Below are 18,446 nucleotides of genomic sequence, written 5' to 3' on the forward strand. Positions count from 1 at the left end.
ATCTATAATAAAAGTATAATAAACATGTAGTCACAAAGCAACTACTGTGATATGGTAATACGGTCGTACACTATTATGGACAGTAGGTGGCGGTATGCACCTGAATTCAGCGACTTGCTCTCTACATTTAAAGGCTAAGCGAAGAAGAACACCCGGCCGAAAAGCCTCATTGGTTGAGCCGCAGTGACGTCAGAGTCACTCGGCAGATCAGCGCTGTCAACATGGCGGCGGTGGATGTCATTGTGGACAACTTGGTGACTCTCTGGAGGATACCAGCCGTCCGACAGAACTTCCACTGGATATTTTTGCTGATTTCGGTGGTGGGATCGATCCTGAAAGAGCTGGAGCTCGTCCCGCAGACATATTTCAGCAGCAGCAGAAATGCGCTGAATATGTGAGTAGTGGGTTGTTTTGCTAGCTGAGGGTTGACGTTAGCTAACAGAAATAATGAGTTTAAACGCTTGTGCTCACTGTGGTTAAACGCTTTGTGGTGACCTGCTGGTAACAGTGAGGTGAAACAAGCATCTTCTGATTTTCCCGGACTGCGTTGTAGTTAAGCTCCGCCCACGTAATTTGGGTCAAAGGCAGAATGTGGCTTCTGCTGATCGCGTGTGTAGGCTAATGTTAGCAAACTAATGGTAAATGATAACCTATAGTGTTCCTGCGATATGTTTTGGACTGTTGGTCAGACAAAACAAGACATGTGAAGTCGTCAACTTGGGCAGTGGAAAAATATACCAGACATTTTTCACCTTTTTATGACATTTTATAGCCAAAACGGAAAGCTGTTCTTAAAAAATAATCGTCAGATTAATGGATAATGAAAGTAAACAAAAGAAGCGCCCCTACAGTCTACCCAACTGTACTATTGAGGAACTCATTTTCTTCCAGTGTGAAATATTGCAGGAACACTTGTTATCTTTTCAGGGCTGGCCTCATTCTAAGGTGTGTTAAATATGGGAGTATTCATGAAGTAATAAAATGATTTTCATGGTTGGAATTACTTAAGATAGATACATTTATGTATTAATACCCAAAGGGGAAACTAGTTTGGCTGCCCATGCACAGTGGCAAATAAGAGTATAATAAGAATGCAGATAAATGTAGTCACGAATAAGTTGTGATAATTAGTGCTAATGTCAATGCCCCTTTCCTTTTGCAGGTATTTTGTCAAAGTGTCCTGGGGGTGGACGTTGCTGCTGCTGACCCCCTTCCTCCTCCTCTCTAACTCCTCCTTCAGCAGGAGCGCGTCCTTCCTCGGCCGGCGGTTGCTGTCTCTGGCGGTGGCGACGACCATCTGGTACGTCTGCACCGAGACCTTCTTCTACATCGAGGACGCGACGGGCTCGTGTTTTGAAACTGACGGCGTGGACGTTATCAACAAGGAGTTCACATCCAAAGCCAGCTGCAGGCGGGCCGGCTTCCAGTGGAAAGGCTATGACATCTCGGGACACTCCTTCATCCTGGCCTACTCGGCTCTCTTCATCGTGGAGGAAACGGCACCCATGGCCTTCCTGAAGACGGCCAGTCTCTCTGCACTGCCCAGGATGGTCCTAAACCTGCTGTACGTAGCCTTGAATCTGATAGTGATCGTTTGGGTGTGGATGTTTGCCTGCACCTCTGTTTACTTCCACGACCCGTCTCACAAGTTGCTAGGGACCATATGCGGTGTGTTGGGGTGGTATCTGACATATCGGGTTTGGTATCTCAAACCTCTGTCACCAGGACTCCCTCCTCAGCGCCACCCAAAAGGACTGAAACAACACACCTGAGCTGCAGTCATACGTTCCTATTGTTGCAGTCATCCTCAAAACAACGCACTACTTTTCACGTTATCTGTTGTCTGATCCGAGCTGGCCGTTCTATTTTAAGCTCACAGAAAGGTTGTTTAGTACAGGATGGTGTTTGGCAGCTGCTGTTCCCAAAATGACTCTTGGTAATCTGAGATATAAAGCAAGACGCTGCTCTACTGCCCAGCTTCAGCCTCTCACCTTCAGCCTCTGAGGCTTGCATGCTGCACCATTGTTTCTACCCCAGTTTGTTGCCTTATCGTGTTTGACTTTTGGATGAGTCATCACATCTTTTAGATGACTTGAGTGGGAACATTTGAGAGTGTTTACAGCTCCAGCTGCATAGGACTGATGTGTATTTTTTACCAATGTAAAGAAGCTACACTTTTTTTTAAATAGGAAACTACCTGCAGAACAAAGTCAGATCAGACATGAACTACAGTGGGCCTAAATGATTTAGTGATTGATGAGACGAGCATATGGTTTGGAGTTACTGTGACTGTGTGCCAACACTCTATGTAAAGTTTGCTCAGAGGATGGAGAGCTTGAATACCGGGTTTAAAGTTAATTTTAGTTGATCATCATACAGACTTTAGTTGTAAGCCAGCTCTGCACGTGGCAATTATTTAGAAAATGCGCTACGGTTTGGGCTGGAAATGTCAACAATTGTTGTCATTATTAATTAATCTGCCCAATATTTAAATGGTCAAAAATGTCCATTACAATTTGTATTCAAATGTGATGAATGCAACAAATCTTCACAATTGAAAAGCTGGAATCAGAGTGTGTTTGGCTTTTGTGCTTAGAAAAATAACTTGATGGATAATTTGATCATCAAAAGAGTTGTAGTTTAGTTTTCTGTTCTTGGACTAGTTTCAGTTGTAACTTGATTTGTTGTCAACACCACCATAAAGAGACCAAAACTGAATTGATCAAAAGCCTGATGTATACTGCTCCTCTGTACCACGGAGTGCCAAACTATTAAAAACACATCAATGATTGATATGACCACTGACCTTTTTATTTTCAGTCCCTTATACAGCGTCCCCCTCCAATACGTACTCACTGGATAATCTGTTTTATTCTGCATCTGAAAATAGTCCCCAACAAATGCTCTATAATCTATAATGGCCAGCTGCCAGGAAGTTACTTTTATTTTATAACCTGAAAGTTTAAGTAGAAACCAATGGGCTTGAGTCTGAGTGCCACAGACCGATCAGGAAAGTTATAAAGTATTAAAATAAGGTTTTAAAAAATGTTAGTTTTGGTACCAGCCTTTTCTATAGGTACATTGTAGATCATAGTGGTATTTTTTACAATGTCACAAGCAAATGACTGTTTTCTAGCATTGATGTGTGCAGTTTCTTGATGTGTCAAATACACAGTTACAAACTCTATAGAGCAGGAACATCGTAGGTTAAAATAAAAACCAGGATCCGTTTCTTCCATTTTCATTATTTATTTGTCATTGATGGCAACTGAATAAATTAAGGCTGATGAACAAACATCATGAAAAGCACCATAAATTAATGCGCATATATATATATATATATATATATATATATATATATATATATATATATATATATATATATATATGATAGAGAGAAACATAAAAAAAATACTATAGTGAAACATAATGGCCACAAATCACAACTAGGATTTCTTGACTTGAACTCTTTGTGTGTGTTCAAAGAAGTACAGATCCGAGCCCTCGGGCGGTGTGATTTCAGTCTGAAGAAGCAGTGGAGTCTGAACCGGTGTGCTTGTAATCGAGAAGCATTCTCAATGATTGTCTGATTGTGAAGACTCTTGACATTTCCCCCTGCAGTGTCATCTGCTGTTTCGTCAATTAACAAAAGAAGTGAGTGTCTGAGAATCAAAAAGTAAACATAAATAATAATTCAGCAAATTTTACAATTAAATGGCAACAGGAAATAGTACTTTGTGTCCTCTTCCAAACTGGGAAAAATTCATATATATATTTTTAAATCTTCTCTTTTGTGCCATTTACGTCACTGCTGGTAATGCAAAAACAGTTTGAAACCAAACACCCTCCCTGTTTCCTTTAATGCACATCTCAAACGGCTGTATAGCACTATCCAGATCAAACATGAAACTGAACACAGCGAACTACAGCTTCTACCCCTCTGCTTTCTGCACAACAATCTGATTTATTATCGGCTGTGACACAGCAAGTGGATGCTGCTATTAAAAGGAGCATTGGGCGTCGTCTTTGGTTCAACGTTTTCTGCCCCAGCAGCTAATCGCCACCTGCAGAGATGAGTTTCTGTAGCCAGAGGAAATGGTGAGCCTCCTAACTGGGGGAAAAATAAAATGAATGACCTTTCATTATCAAAGGCTTGAGCTGTACAGAAACACTGTACTGAGTCTTTACTGCAAGAAATGTCTGTATAACCAGCCATAAAACTAAAAGCAGCTTAGAGCTCCAGCCAGTACCTCGCATAATGAGTCAAACCTAAAGAGCGCACTGTTCAGGAGCAGAATTAGAACATGTTAAACCCTGGAATTCTGACGAAGAAAGGCTCCCATTAGGGGTGAACAGAGTGTGGAGCGGGAAATGTACACTGCATCGACAAACAGCGAGACAGCTGGCAAGGCTGTCCAAGGGGGGGTGGGGTTATTTTTTCTCATCGTACTCCTTTAAAGCCTTCAGATGAGTCAGCTTTTCCTCCCCTGTTCCCCTTATTCAACCTCTAATCTCATTAAAAGTTCAGCCCAGTAAAATGAATGAAACAAATGTATAATTAAAAATATCTATCTGTGAAAACAATCTTGCGTCTGTCAGGAGGAGTCGGCGACAAACAAACAGCAGTTAAATCGTTTTGCTTTGCTCCGTATTGCTGGAGGACCATTGTTGAACACACGGTACAGTGCAGGTGCTTCAAAGGTTACAGTTAGCCAGAGAATATTTAGGAACTCTGTGGTTTTAATGTTCGGTCGTGATCATAAATTCTGCCTCTGGGCAGCGTCCGTCCATCACGAAACGCTTACACAATGAGAAAGTACCCATGCGATGAGATATACATCCTAAACCTAATGCAACACTATTTGTGCAGAATTTAAAATGTTACTACCAGTTCAGCCAAAGTGTAACTTTTCAAACACCCAAGTTTTGTATCGTCTCGGCGACAGAGAGGGTGACGGTGGACGAGTGTGTGCCGTGTGATCCGTGGTGCTCTAAATAAACTGACTTCGTGCGTCTCTTGTGTTTTGCTGTGTGAACGGTGTACAGTTAGTTCAAAGGACTCGTTCCACATTGTGGGAAATGCAGTTATTCGCATTCTTGCAGAGAGTTAGACGAGAACATCGACAGCTCCAAGGCCCGTCCGTCAAATTGTATGCAGCAGCTTGATCATTTACTTTTTAACATATAAACCCCAATGTGTGCCCGTCATGTACAGTGCGTTCAGAAAGTATTCAGGCTCCTTCACTTTTTACATGGTATGTTGCAATCGTTTCTGCTCTGATGTGCATTCTCAGCTGTGAGTCATTGAATAGACAGGTTTCTGCCTTTCCCAATCATGTCCAATCAGTTGAAAATGACCTCAGGTGGAATCCAATTTTACAAGGTGTAAAAGCTTCTCAAAGATGATAAACGGGAGACACCTGAGCTAAATGCCAAGTATCATCGCAAAGGGTCTGAATACTTTTTAATGCTTTTGCAAAGCACACTCATGAATCTGTTTTTTGTTCTGGTCATATTTGGCTATTGAGTGTAGATTGATTTTAGCAAAAGGCTTCAACATAATGTGAAAAGGTGACGGGGGTCTGAATACTTTCTGAACGTATACCAGGTGATCTTTGATAAACCCAGAAGGTTATTTAATAAAATCGTTCCAATGAAATTTCCTGAATCGTCAAATACACTTCTGCCCATCTGGATAGAAGAAAGTTTTCTGCACAATAAATCAAAAAAAATAAGTGTTTCTTTTCAATATTTTACATTTTCAAATTAAATAATGTATATGTTTGACGAACCGAGCGTCATTTCTGGCTACTTAGATAAAAAAAAGAATACAGTCACAACTTGGGAGACAGGTTAAAAGAGTCTTTAAGCATTGTTTCCAGTAATAATGCTAAGCTAAGCTAACCAGCTGATAGGTCCAGCTTCAAAATTAGTGTTCACACACGATACCTTCAGAACAGGAGTCCATCCTTCTGGGTTTTGCAAAGATTGCTGGGTTTATATTTTTCCGAAAGCTAGCTTTGCAGTCTTTATGCTAAGCTAGGCTAACCATCTCCTACGGCTTCATATTTAACGGACAGACTTGAGAGTGGATCCACGGCTCTGTGAGAAAGTTAAAAACAAATTTCTCCAAATGTCAACCTATAGCTTTAAGTTTGCCTCCATCCTTTCATGATTTCTTCTGGCAGTTTCTGGCAGCAGCACTGAACAGAAAGTCTCTGTCATGTAACATCTTCCTGTGGTTTTTAGTGGGTGAACCTCAGGCTGATGAAGGAGTGAACAGCAGGTATGAGTAATGACTATAATAGTGGCATGCGACGGTTAACCCCTGTTGGTGTTACTGTGTTGAACATTTTGTCTGGGTTTCTCCTTTAAGTTTTAAGTATAAGAAGATCCGATGCATGCCTCCAACAAAAGTTAAGCAAGGACTTGTCGGCCGCAAGTTGCCAGAAATTAAACTCGATGAAGGCCTTGATTACCAGAAAATGTGCTGTCAACAATTTCTTATTATGGAATGTTTTAATATTCTTTGTTCACCCAGGTAAGTAATAGTGTTCTCTATATAGATTCATTATGTTTTCCTGCAGTCATAAAACATTACAGAAAAGTTGAAACATCACACAAATACACAGACATTTAACACAACAAGAGGGCATTCACTACATGTATTTCTTTTTTAAATACCAGTAGGCAAAGTAGCCCATTCCTCCCAGCGAGCCCATGAGAAAAGAGGCCCCGAAGAAGGACGGCGGCTTCTTTTTTACCATCCGGAAGGCATTGGGTAGGACTGCAGACAGAAGGGTTGTGTGGATGTCGCCCAAGACCTTGCGGAAAGCGTAGCGTTTTTGCACACGCACAAAAAAGGACTGCAGGTTGGCTCGGCTGCCGTCCTCCCAGTATTTCTTAGAAAGTCCCAAGAACTTGAGCCTGTGCAACAAAGCTCCGAGGCAGACGTCAGCTAGTGTAAATTCAGGTCCACATAGCCACAACTCACACTTTTGACCTGCAAGGAAATGAAAAATCCATAACTAAACGTTGTTGGAACATGTTTTGGTGCCATTATGATGGAAGATAACTATCACATACCTTGATACTCTAGTTTTCTTTTCTCCAGCTCAGCCTCCACTTGATCTAGAACCATAGCTAACTCCCCCAGAATTTTCTTCAGGTAGTTCACATTATCGTGGTCCAAGATTTTTGCCTGACAATCGTTTACAAAAATAATTTAAAAAAGATATAGTTGTATAAACTTAGATCCAGCACGCATAGCTATAGGAAGCCCATCATCATAAAGTAGAATCATTGTGATAAATATTGTGTTTTTCTCCAAGTACTTTAAGATGAGTGACAGCTGATTTGAAGTTCTCACTAATAAAATGTTAAACACAAGATATGCATGCCCCCAGTACTTGCATGTAAAGGGATGAAGTCCCCATCTTTGAAAATACCCACAGCCACAAAACCAGCCGCATGAAGCTGTACTTGTTGTTGTGTTCGACCCAATCAACATATTCAACATCCAGTCAAATTGCAGCGTTCATCCATGTCTGTCCAATACGTCATCCCTTCATTAGTTTATCTTATTAGAGATTTGTATGAAATTGTCAAAATTAGCACATTTATTTTTGAGTTATGGCCAAAAGCGTGTTTCTAATCAGGTCATTCTTAAGTCAAAGTGGACATCTGTTACAGGATTTTTCCTTTTTTCAGTTCTTCAGTCGTGTATTAAGAGGAAACTGCTGAAGGCTGTTCATTGTGAAACTTCTCTCAGCTACAGACATAATTAAATTATCTGTTCGTGTGTTAAACCTTAATAAAGACAAGTCTGACTTTTGGTGAGCTTGTCTTTCACAAAATATTAAGGCAGTAAAGCCAGTCGGGCTGTAAACATATATCCATTATAGTTATGCTACTGTTCATGGGTCTGAAGTATATTCAGGATCAGATTGATTATATTTTATTCGATTTTTAAGCCCTGGATTTGGCTGAATCAATTAACTTAAATATCAAGTTTTGTTTTTTCTTTTGAAAATAGTATTACAATTATGTTTGAATTTGTAACTTAGAAAGAACTGATGATATGTTTTCAGGGCTTTGTCTGTGAAGGGGTTTTAAGAGGATAACCTTAAAATTCCACCAATTTTCAACTAATTTGAAATACAAACACCCTCACAGTACAAAGTAAGGGATGGTTTTCATATTATTATTAATTTTGAGGAATCTTTACCCCTTAAACTGAAACTAATCCATCAAAGAATACCTTAATTATTACAAACCATTATTTAGTGAATTATTTTTCCCTTGAATCACATTAAAATGACTTGTTTCCATCATCAGTAATGTGCACATTACTGATGAGATTCAGGGGTGGTGCCGCCCTTATACGTAACATAATATAATATTATCATAGTTATAAATGAATGCATTTTAAATCACATTAATGAACACATAAAACTCACCATGAGCTTCTTCTGCTTGGACAGATACGGTTCTGTGAGCTCTGGCTCCTCATGGTCCAGCTTCATCAGCTCTGTTGCAGCATTAGCCAGATGTCCTGAACACACACACACACGCACACACACACGCTATGAACATGTTTTTAGCCTTCAATCAGCAACATCATATTACAACTCAGAAGTTTTAAATGTGACTCTGACAAGAGTGTTTTTAATACTGCAGTGAAATATGATTAAATGTAAAACAAACACAAGTAGATAATCACATACAAAAATCCCTGATTCTTTCTATTCAATTCTCCATGAAGTTGATATATTAAATACACAGACTTACCGGAGTTTCACTGTACAATAAAATGTGCTTCGGAATTGAATCTAGTCCAGCTCATTTGATTTGATTTACATGCCGAGGTCAATCACCTGATGGAAACTACAGATCCCTGATATCAGCTGTTGGCGTTTATAAACCTGGCATCACTGCAATATTCTGCATTTCGGCAATTCTGGTATTGAGTAGCGTTAAATTACACTGATGCACATAAATGCTGCAAGGAAGATGCATAGCTTTGCATTCATATTTTTGTTTTGCTGAGGCAGATCCTGGTCCTGAAGTTGGAGCTCATTCAGCTCACCACCTCGAGCTTGTCAATGTTCAGAATAGTGAGTTCAAAACACTGAAATCTATAGCAAATCAGAGTTTGTCCCAAATGTTAAACTGTTCCTTTAAATATCTTCCTTAAACATATTCCTATTGATTTTACATGAATCGTTTTATGTAATTATTTGACATACCTTAATACTGGAATTGGTTTTATCTATTTTATTAAAAAATCGGATCCATTTGAACTTGACTTTTCACTTTTAGGTTGATTAAAATTTTTAACGATAATATATACAAGTTACAAATTGTAAATAATAATACACACCAAAAAAAAATCCACGCTGTCTACTTGTAATGCTGAATTGTAAACAACCATGTCTACACAATACGGTGCGCTGGCTTCACTTACTACGTATTTCTGCGGTGGCGTACTTTGGGATCATAGAGTCGGTGGTGAGCTCTGGATGGAGGATGCAGCCGTGTGTGTAAGCGTCCATAGGCAGATCGTCCAGTAGCTGACGGTACTGCTGCACACGGTCGTGGAGAGGCGAATCTGCTTCAGGAACCAGCTGAGCCACCGTTTCTGCGGGGGCGAGACACCGATGTGACAACAGCAATACAGAGGAAATATCTTAATGCAGCTCAGGACCTTGTCATTGCTCTCTGAAGATGACAATCACAGGCACAGAAAAACATGCATCAAGTTTCAACAAAATGTGCAAACAAAACAATAATAAAATGAATCCTGAGCACAGTTGCACTTTGGTATTATTCTTGGTATATTTTCATAAACTTCCCTGAACACTTGAGGTTTCTAAGCAACCGTTATTAAGCTTTTGCTTTTACATCCCTCCAACATAGCACAATTCTCCCTGCTTCCAGCATGGCAACCTGGTAACAGACGACACCTCTCGCTCTCTGCAGCACACCGGCTCACGTTTCACAAAGCCTGACATTTAGACAATACAGTAGGAAAAAAACATCTGGAGACTAAAAAGTCTATTTGGAGTGGAAGAGTAAACAGGTTTAAACTAGAAACACAGTTCAACCCCATGAGATGAAATGCAAGCACAATCCAGTTGAACAAAAGCACAAAATGCTCGGGAACGTGTGGCCACAGTTTCATAACACACACGGGTCAATTCTTCTATGACAGCACCAATCCTCGACTGGCCTGATCTGCTCGATGCATCTGATGTTGCTCACGTCAAAGGAAAAGCGCTTATTTGCTGTCATGCCGAGAGCTATAGACGAGAGGATGAAGACGACTCTCACATGGCATCTGTCCGTTATACTGTACTTTTATTAAGTCACGATACTCGTAAAAGACAGATTTTAAAAATGTAGACATAATAAAGAGACAGATATTTGAGTGATATCGATTTTCTCATCCAACTCTCTGCCATAAAAACACTTTTCAGATTTTTGTACAGATCATTTCCCGAAATGTTGAACTCATACTTTTGGAAATGATTGAGAGAACCAGCTTTTGTATTTTGCTGTCTCAATTCTTGTGCAGACTTCATGATGCATGGCTGGCAGGGATAATGTTCAACGTAATGACAAGCTGCTGAGGTTCAGAATTAAGGAGGAAACAGGTTAGCAGAACAGAGTGAGCTTTTATCTCTGTGCAGGGTCACAGCCAGCCGAACTCAGGCGCGGCATGGCTGACAGTTGGCTGGTTGAGGATGTCCAGGCCGACGGAGAAGCTTGAGGAGGGGTGGAGCTGCGCCTGGCAGAGTTCCAGAAAGCTGAGTAATCACTCCCAGAACCTGCATGCTGACCTGGGCATGCCATGCGCCGGTCCTCTACGTGGTCTGCTGCAGCACAGGGGTGGCAGTATCACGTCAGCAACTAAGAGCCATCTGAAGAACAACGCATTGTCTTGGGGACCGCGACGCTCAATACAGATTATAAGAGCAACTGATTGTTTGATTGTTGGTCAACAAACAGTTTAACACAGTAAGAGCCATCTGCTGCATCTCAGCAACACAGTGGAGTGGTCTGAGTTGGCACCACGTTGCTCTGTGCCGGGATTACAGTCTCTTTTCTGAGACATCTGGACTTTCCAGGCCAGCTGCAGCCCACGTTGCCAGCATCCGTGAGAGATTTACACACAGAGAAAAAGCATTTATTTATGTCTTTTCTAGCAGGTTGACTTCTGGTTTCTAAACGTGTTGTGTGTTTCACAGAATACCCCAGCTGAAGTGTTACATTACACTTCATAGTTGCAGACTTCAAACCAACTTGTTCCAAAAGAAATGAATGCAATGACCCGCATGCAGCCCTCGATCAAACAGCTAAAATGAATGTGTCTGAACGAGAAGAAGACATCAAACACCAGGGTCCGTTACCGCCTTCTATTACTGAGCGAGCAGTCAACCAGATCTTCTGCAGCGCTTTCAAGCATTGCCGCTCCGAACGAGTGACCACAAACTATGCTAAGACAAGGGAGATAGTTACTGGCCAACATCCCTCAGGCCTTTACTGGTTTGAGGCTCGCCGGACAATTTAAAAACGGCATCATGTCTCAACTGACAAATAGGACATGCCACCCACAGAGAGTCAGAGAGAGCAGGATTTAGTGTATGCATCATAACGTGTGCTTACTCTTAGAACTGCATGGGCAGTGGATGCACCTGAGTCACCGCCTCACAATGCACATTTCACATATTTGCACATCTTTACTTATTCATTTGTTGGCCTCAATGTTTTAGTAATAATTCATTCAATCAATGAAGTTCTTGCCACATTTTTCTCCCAAGAGATCACTCCAGTTTCATCTGATCTAATCCGAGGAGTTCACATTGCTGCAGAGGCATCGTTTCAACGACTTGCACAGTTTCACAGCACAGTACACATCGACGCACACCATACAAGGACGACAGATGGCCACGAAATGATGGCTTTCAATGGTCTTTGCTACTCCAGCTCCACAAACTGGGAGCTTTGCAGCCTCATATTCTCAGGCAACTGCCCCAGAAAACAGATCAAATGTGTGCCAACTGGTTTGTAGTAAATTAATTGATAAATGGAAAGTTTATTTCACAAATGCACAACTAAAACTATGGCGAACCGGGTCAAACTGTTGCTGTTTGGGTCCTATATGTTATTCGTAATATTTGACAGAAGCAGACGTTTCATTTTTAGCTTTCTTTTTTGATCCATGAATTGGTTGGAAAAAGCTGTCTGTTTCTGATGTTTTAATATTTCCAGGTGACATGTTTTAAAACGGACCATACCATACCTCCCACAAAGTTTTTCTCCAGGTAATCTATAATCTGATTGTAGTCACTGATGATGGTGTCGCCGTGGAGGAAGACGGGCACCTCCTCACCCAGGTTCAGCCTCATGAACCAGGGCTCCTTGTGCTCCTGCAGCGGCATGCTCACATCCCTCTCCTCGCAGACCAGACCCTTCTCATTAATGACTAGACGTACCTGCAATCACAAGCACATGCAGCTGATGAGCAGGAAGGATGAGACGGGAAAAGCGTTGATCGTTGCACTGTCTGCCTTTTTGTTCTAGGGAGTCAAACTAAAAAACAAGACTGACAAGAGGAAAGAAAGGTTAGCCTAGGCGCTAAACAAAAGATATTGAATAATGAATCAATATACATGCGAATATCTGTATCAGGCAATATGCACATGGTGACATTTTGACGCTTTCGAGACGTAAAGACAGGAGGAAGACTGACGATCAATTTGATCTGAAATAAAACAAAGACATTGCACAATAATCTTGTTTGTTGCTTGTTGAAACGGAGTATTTGCAATGACCCCAAAGCTGTGCAGTGTAGCTAATACATTCAGCTGTTAGTTCATGACATAACACAACTTATCATGTTTGTGTTGTGTATAATAAATAACCTTATCTGAATTGTTTGTATGGTAACGAGATGCTTTGCAGCGTGCTAACGTTTCAGCAAAAACCTTCAGGGATGAAGGCTGAGCCAAGGTCCATGGAGAGCTATTAGTGGGAATAAGATTAGAGAAAGTAGATGACACTTGGGCTATAAAGTGCTACATTTGGCCGCTTCGAAAGAACAACCAACCTGCCGAACATGGTCAGACATGGTGTGATGAAATAACACTGAATGATTTAGTAACACAAGCACAGTAATTACAGCCCGACCGCTGGTTCAGTAAGAAGGAACTGCAGCTGCAAAGTCAAACAAGAAAAAACAGCTTTTTATACTTTGAAGTACGGCAGAACTTCACTCACTTCATCAAGGATGTCTATACAGAACTCTGTTTCAGGTTCCAGTCATACACTGCTAGGTGAAGCCCACAGAAACATAGTATCTGTTGCTTTAAGAGTTTGTTTTATAATAATATTAGTTACCTATTAGTAACGATGCCAAGTAGTTCAGCTGCCTGGGAACTACAAAATAAACACGTCTTACTTGACTTCAGCTACATGCATGTTGCTATGTTTGTGGTTAACAGTGGTGGAAAGGAATCAGTAATACTGAACTTAAGTACAATTTTGAGGTACTTCTACTTGACTTGAGGATTTCTATTTCATTTTGCTTAACACTTCTACTCCACTATATTTATCTGCTATAGTTAATAGTTAAAATATTACGTTTTTATATAATAAAAACATATGATAAACTTACAACATACAACATATAATTATATTAGGTGTGATGCCTTATAAAAAAAGCAGTGTCGAGTTCTTCGGTCATGGTTTCATTTAAATGGCTAGTGTGTAGGATTTAGGGGGATTTATTGGCAGAAATTGAATATTATATTCATAACTATGTTTTCATCAGTGTATAATGAACTGACACTAACAATCATTGTGTTGTCGCCAGCTCAGAAAAACCTAAACATATTTCCATATTTCTACAGCAGCCCAGAACGGACAAACCGAACACTGGCTCTTGAGAGGGCCTTTGGTGTTTTCACGTTACCGGGAGGGATGGGTACCGAAACCCGGTATTAAACAGGCACCGGTGCTAAATTATTAAAGACTGTAGTATTGATAACTTCCGACATTACCGATGCTTTTTATCGGCACTGTTTAATGCTTTGGTGCAATTTATTATCACGCTGCAGTGTGCATCTCGGGCTGAGCTCCTCCAACTACACACTAACACAAAGTGAAGTCAGCGATTACTTGAGTTGACGACAAATACGTGCGTTACTATAAGTACAAGAAAGCATTCGCAAGGAAAAACACAATACATCTACACATCAACATGTACAGAAAAGCGATGTAACATGCTGCTTACATGTTCCTGCATTAGGATTAACAATAATCTCATACAAATATCTGCAGAATGAGTACTTTTACTGCTAATACTTCTGTATTTGTACTTAAGTATGACTTTGAATGAAGCACTTTTACTTGCAAATTAGTATTTTTTCATTGTTGTATTAATGCTTTAATACTTTCTAAGATGTGAATACTTCTTCCACCACTGGTTGTTAAACTCTTAAATGGCTGACCAGATACTTGCTGGCGTCCTGACACTCTGCCCTCTACACAGACAGAAAGTGTTGCAGCCTCACAGGAGGTGTGTTGAAGGTGTACATCTCGAACCTGCAGGCTCTTAGGTTTTTGCAGTGCTCTATTGATTTGTGAAGCTTGCCCATAAATGTGCCGCTAATCCAGGGTACTGAGCTCTATCTGGCTGTCATCTTTATCATATTTGCTGTCTCCTCAAGACATCACTCATGTGAGGTAGATGAATATAGTGTATGACCCGCTTCAGACCATGGGAGCACAGTTACATAGGCAGTTATTCATGAAGCATTATAAACACAGGAAGGATAAAGAAAGTGTCGTGCAGGAGAAATGCAATGGCTCAGCTTCCCTCCTCTGCTCAGGAATTTGCTGAGGCATACAGGGACTTCCTCCTGAATATCCGATGACAATATTGTCTTCACAGGGTTGTTGATCTGTTGGAGAAGTGATTCCTTTGTCATTGTCACTTGCTCACTGTCTCATTGCCAAAGTGTTATGTGCAGGTTGTCTTTTTAGTAAAAGAAAAAGTGGTTTCATGTCACACAAGACTGACTAAATATAACACCACCTTTCAAGGTGCTGCGGAGAAACTTCGCCAATCACGACGCAAGCGTTTGTGTTGCATTTAGGCCCAAAATATGCAGTTCAATTCTGGTGGAGTGGACAACCTAGTGCTTGGCCCCTTAATCTCATAAACGCCATCTCCAAAATGCAGTATGAAGCACGCATTAGCTTGCATAACAACAAATGTCACACGCTGTTGTACAAAATACATAGAATCAAGAATTCCGTGCTGCAATTTTACTGAAATCCATGTGTGTTGTTCCTAAAAGAATGCATTCCAAAGTATCTGTTCATTGACAGCACAGTCACACATGATCGTGAAGTCACTTCAGCTACTCCAGCTCCAGGACTAAGGCAATAATCATGACAGTGAGCCTGGTGTTTACCCTCCGCTGAGTGACAACCGGCACAATCAGCAGCTCAGACTTCGGTGGCTGTGAGCAAACAATTGGTCCTCATAAGTGACGTACCGGCATGAGACTGAGCAGCAACTCAAGGTTGTTGGAGAGTATCTTACAGCGACCTTTACCGTATGCAAGTCCATGAGCAAGTTGAGGGCCCAGCTGGTTCAAATATGTATACAATCAGCAGGGCTACAGCTAACAATCATTTTGAATATAAATGAATCTTTATTCATGCTTTAATCTGTGAAATGTATAAATATACTGAAACCGGCAATCACAACTTCCAAAGTCCAAAGTGAAATTCTTCAACTGCTTGTTTTGTTCGACCATCGGTCCAAAACAGAAACATAAATGATTTACAATGATGTGTGACAAAAAGACAAGCAGCAAATCCTTGTATATAAGATACCGAAACCAGAAAATATTTAGCTTTTTCGCATTAAAAATGACTGAAACGGTTAACGATGTAAAACAATTCAATCAGAATAGTTGCCAATCGAATTTCTTTCAATCGACAAATTGTTGCAGCAATAACAGCGGGACAAAGGAACGAACACTGTGAAGGTTTTCAAACCGCAGACATTACAGATGAAAAGTATGAAAAGGATGGATGTCACAAAGCTCTTGCTGTAAATACCTGTGCTGGTAATCACTGTAGTTTTTTTCTGCCCTTGCAAAGAAAAATCACAAAAGGTTTCAGTTTCTATCAGCAACAGCTGCAGTGGATGCCAGTTTGTATTAGAATATGAAAAGCAAACCTCAAAACCAGCATATTATTTTCATAAAGACGAAACAAATGCTAACTGAGAGATTGCACCAAGTTATGGGAGCGACTGGAACAGAGACAAGACACGACGTGACATCAGGACTTCTGCTCTCTATCGGACCCTCTCTGTCTGGTAAATGTCCTTCAGACTCCACACCTCCAGTTTGACAGAAATAACCCCTGTGATACCATAGTGATGTCACCAGGGGTTATTTCTTTTAGGACTTCTCAAAGCTCCTCTGGAGCCACAGAACACACTATACATGATGCGTTTCCACAGGTGTGGCACTACCTTTGTTGACAGAACTTTATCTGTACGATTGATGGAGTGCCCCTTTAATATGCATGCTGCATGTGAGGTAAAGCCCTGTGGATCATACATAAGAGTACAGAGCAGCTTTATAGTTATTTCTGTGAATGAATTGCTTTCAGAGCTCTATTTTTTCAAACATGCTCATTTAATATGAGAAGGTACAGGTTACTGTCTACGTTACCAATGGCAGACGTAAAGAAGCCCTTGAAATAACAACTATGGTGTGATTCGGCTGCAGAATGGGGGAAGATGGTCTTTGGTTTGTTTTGCACATCATTTCAATCAATTATTTAGGATGTCATGTGTCAGAGCACATAGGTTGTAGACACATTTACCAGCCAGGGAGACAGAACAGCTTCAACGTGTCGTTAAAGGGTGGAAGCTCATGAGATATGGGGGGTGATTTATACAGTGGTAAATAAACCAATCCAGATCAATGTCGAGGAAATGAGCCCCATGCTGCAGCGCATTTCTAAGCGTCTCAAACGCTGCATGATCATATTCATATTCCGGGGCAATATGTGCAAGAATAAACATGCACAGAAAATCATGAAAACAAGAGCTCCATGCTGTAGCATCATGCAAAGGGACGTGGAGCCACCTCCATTTTCAAGCTCTGCCCTTTTTCTTTTTCTTTTTTACCTTTTGGGAGGTGAAAGACTGCGTCCAGTGGTACAAAACGAGCCTGTCTTTACTGAAGGGTTTGGGCTCTGCCGTCGGTTCTTCGCACTCCTCCCCGTCTGTGATTTTGCCGTCTTCGTCCATGGCTGAGATGGGCCACCAGCTACAGTTGGTGGGGGTAACATTGTTGGACGACGCCATGACAGAGCGTTTTGTGCGTGTGGAGGAGAGGAGCGAGGAGGGAGAGAAGAGGAGAGAGAGAGAGAGATAGCGAGAGAGAGAGAGAGAGAGAGAGAGAGAGAGAGAGAGAGAGAGAGAGAGAGAGAGAGAGAGAGAGAGAGAGAGAGAGAGAGAGAGCGAGAGCGAGAGAGAGAGAGAGAGAGAGAGAGAGAGAGAGAGAGAGAGAGAGAGAGAGAGAGAGAGAGAGCGAGAGAGAGATTTCGGCAGCAGCATCCGTCAGTTTCGGACAGCTCCGGTGCTGAAATCGGCTTCAACAAATGAAAACCAATACCGTTTTTTGTTTTTTTCTGAATCAAACAAAATCCATATGCAAATAGCTACTTACTCGCGTATACCGCTGCACTTTCGTTTCAATCAGTGTGTGACCGAGGGCTACTACGTCACATGATGAGCCACGCACAAACATGCGCGGTGAAACCCGTCCTGTGTGGAATTCTGCTCATGTAGTCGCTCGCTAGCTATAGCATGTAGCATCCTGGGCATCACTGGGAATCAAAACACCGCGGCTTTGAGAGCACTTGTTTGCAATTGTGCATTAACGTGATTAACCAGTGATTTAACTCGCTGCTAGGACCACTGATTCACCAAACCTGCTTGCTTGCTTCATTTTGTTTCTAAAGATAGATTTGATTTTGGAGCGAGTAACGAAGGTTTCAGGGGAAATGTATCGGAGTAAAAGTATCAGTTTTCTTTGCAAAATGTAGTGAAGTAAAAGTAAAAGTCAACAGAAATATAAATATTAAAGTAAAGTACAGATATCCAAAAAAACGACTTAAGTACAGTAACGAAGTATTTCTACTTCGTTACTATCCACCACTGCTTGTAGGCTGTTCTATACTTCTCCACTACATCTCAGAGGCATTTGGTACTTTACTGTTTTACTCCTTTGACTGCAGCTTAAGCTACTTACTAGATTACAGTTTTTCATACCCTTCCTTATCAGTGAAAACAAAATGTATCTCCCTCTGATTAACGATTTAAAACCAGTAGCTTAAATATACTAGTC

The 18,446-nt window shown here is 41.0% G+C and overlaps 2 protein-coding genes across 2 annotated transcripts; one reads left to right on the forward strand and one right to left on the reverse strand.

Annotated features, from left to right (window-relative positions):
* Positions 1 to 210: 210 nt before the first annotated feature.
* On the forward strand, positions 211 to 2,774 carry fitm2 (fat storage inducing transmembrane protein 2). Its single transcript, XM_079273232.1, has 2 exons — positions 211 to 394; positions 1,163 to 2,774. The coding sequence occupies exons 1-2, from the start codon at positions 222 to 224 to the stop codon at positions 1,770 to 1,772; spliced, it is 783 nt and encodes a 260-aa protein (XP_079129358.1). The 5' UTR covers positions 211 to 221; the 3' UTR covers positions 1,773 to 2,774.
* Positions 2,775 to 6,659: 3,885 nt separating this feature from the next.
* On the reverse strand, positions 6,660 to 17,410 carry gdap1l1 (ganglioside induced differentiation associated protein 1-like 1; the record flags this gene model as incomplete). Its single annotated transcript, XM_079273456.1, has 6 exons — positions 17,222 to 17,410; positions 12,305 to 12,497; positions 9,467 to 9,640; positions 8,460 to 8,554; positions 7,087 to 7,201; positions 6,660 to 7,003 (listed from the first exon to the last, which is right to left on the reverse strand). Exons 1-6 carry the CDS (start codon positions 17,399 to 17,401, stop codon positions 6,660 to 6,662), a joined length of 1,101 nt encoding a protein of 366 aa, XP_079129582.1. The 5' UTR covers positions 17,402 to 17,410.
* Positions 17,411 to 18,446: the final 1,036 nt, after the last annotated feature.

This window comes from Melanostigma gelatinosum (assembly GCF_949748355.1).
Source record: "Melanostigma gelatinosum genome assembly, chromosome: 8".
NCBI lineage: Eukaryota > Metazoa > Chordata > Actinopteri > Perciformes > Zoarcidae > Melanostigma > Melanostigma gelatinosum.

Bases quoted from the DNA above. Each gene is read 5' to 3' on its own strand.
- fitm2 (XM_079273232.1), top strand. From the start codon at position 222: ATGGCGGCGGTGGATGTCATTGTGGACAACTTGGTGACTCTCTGGAGG. The intron at 395-1,162 runs GTGAGTAGTGGG...TTCCTTTTGCAG, and splicing joins AGCAGAAATGCGCTGAATAT to GTATTTTGTCAAAGTGTCCT.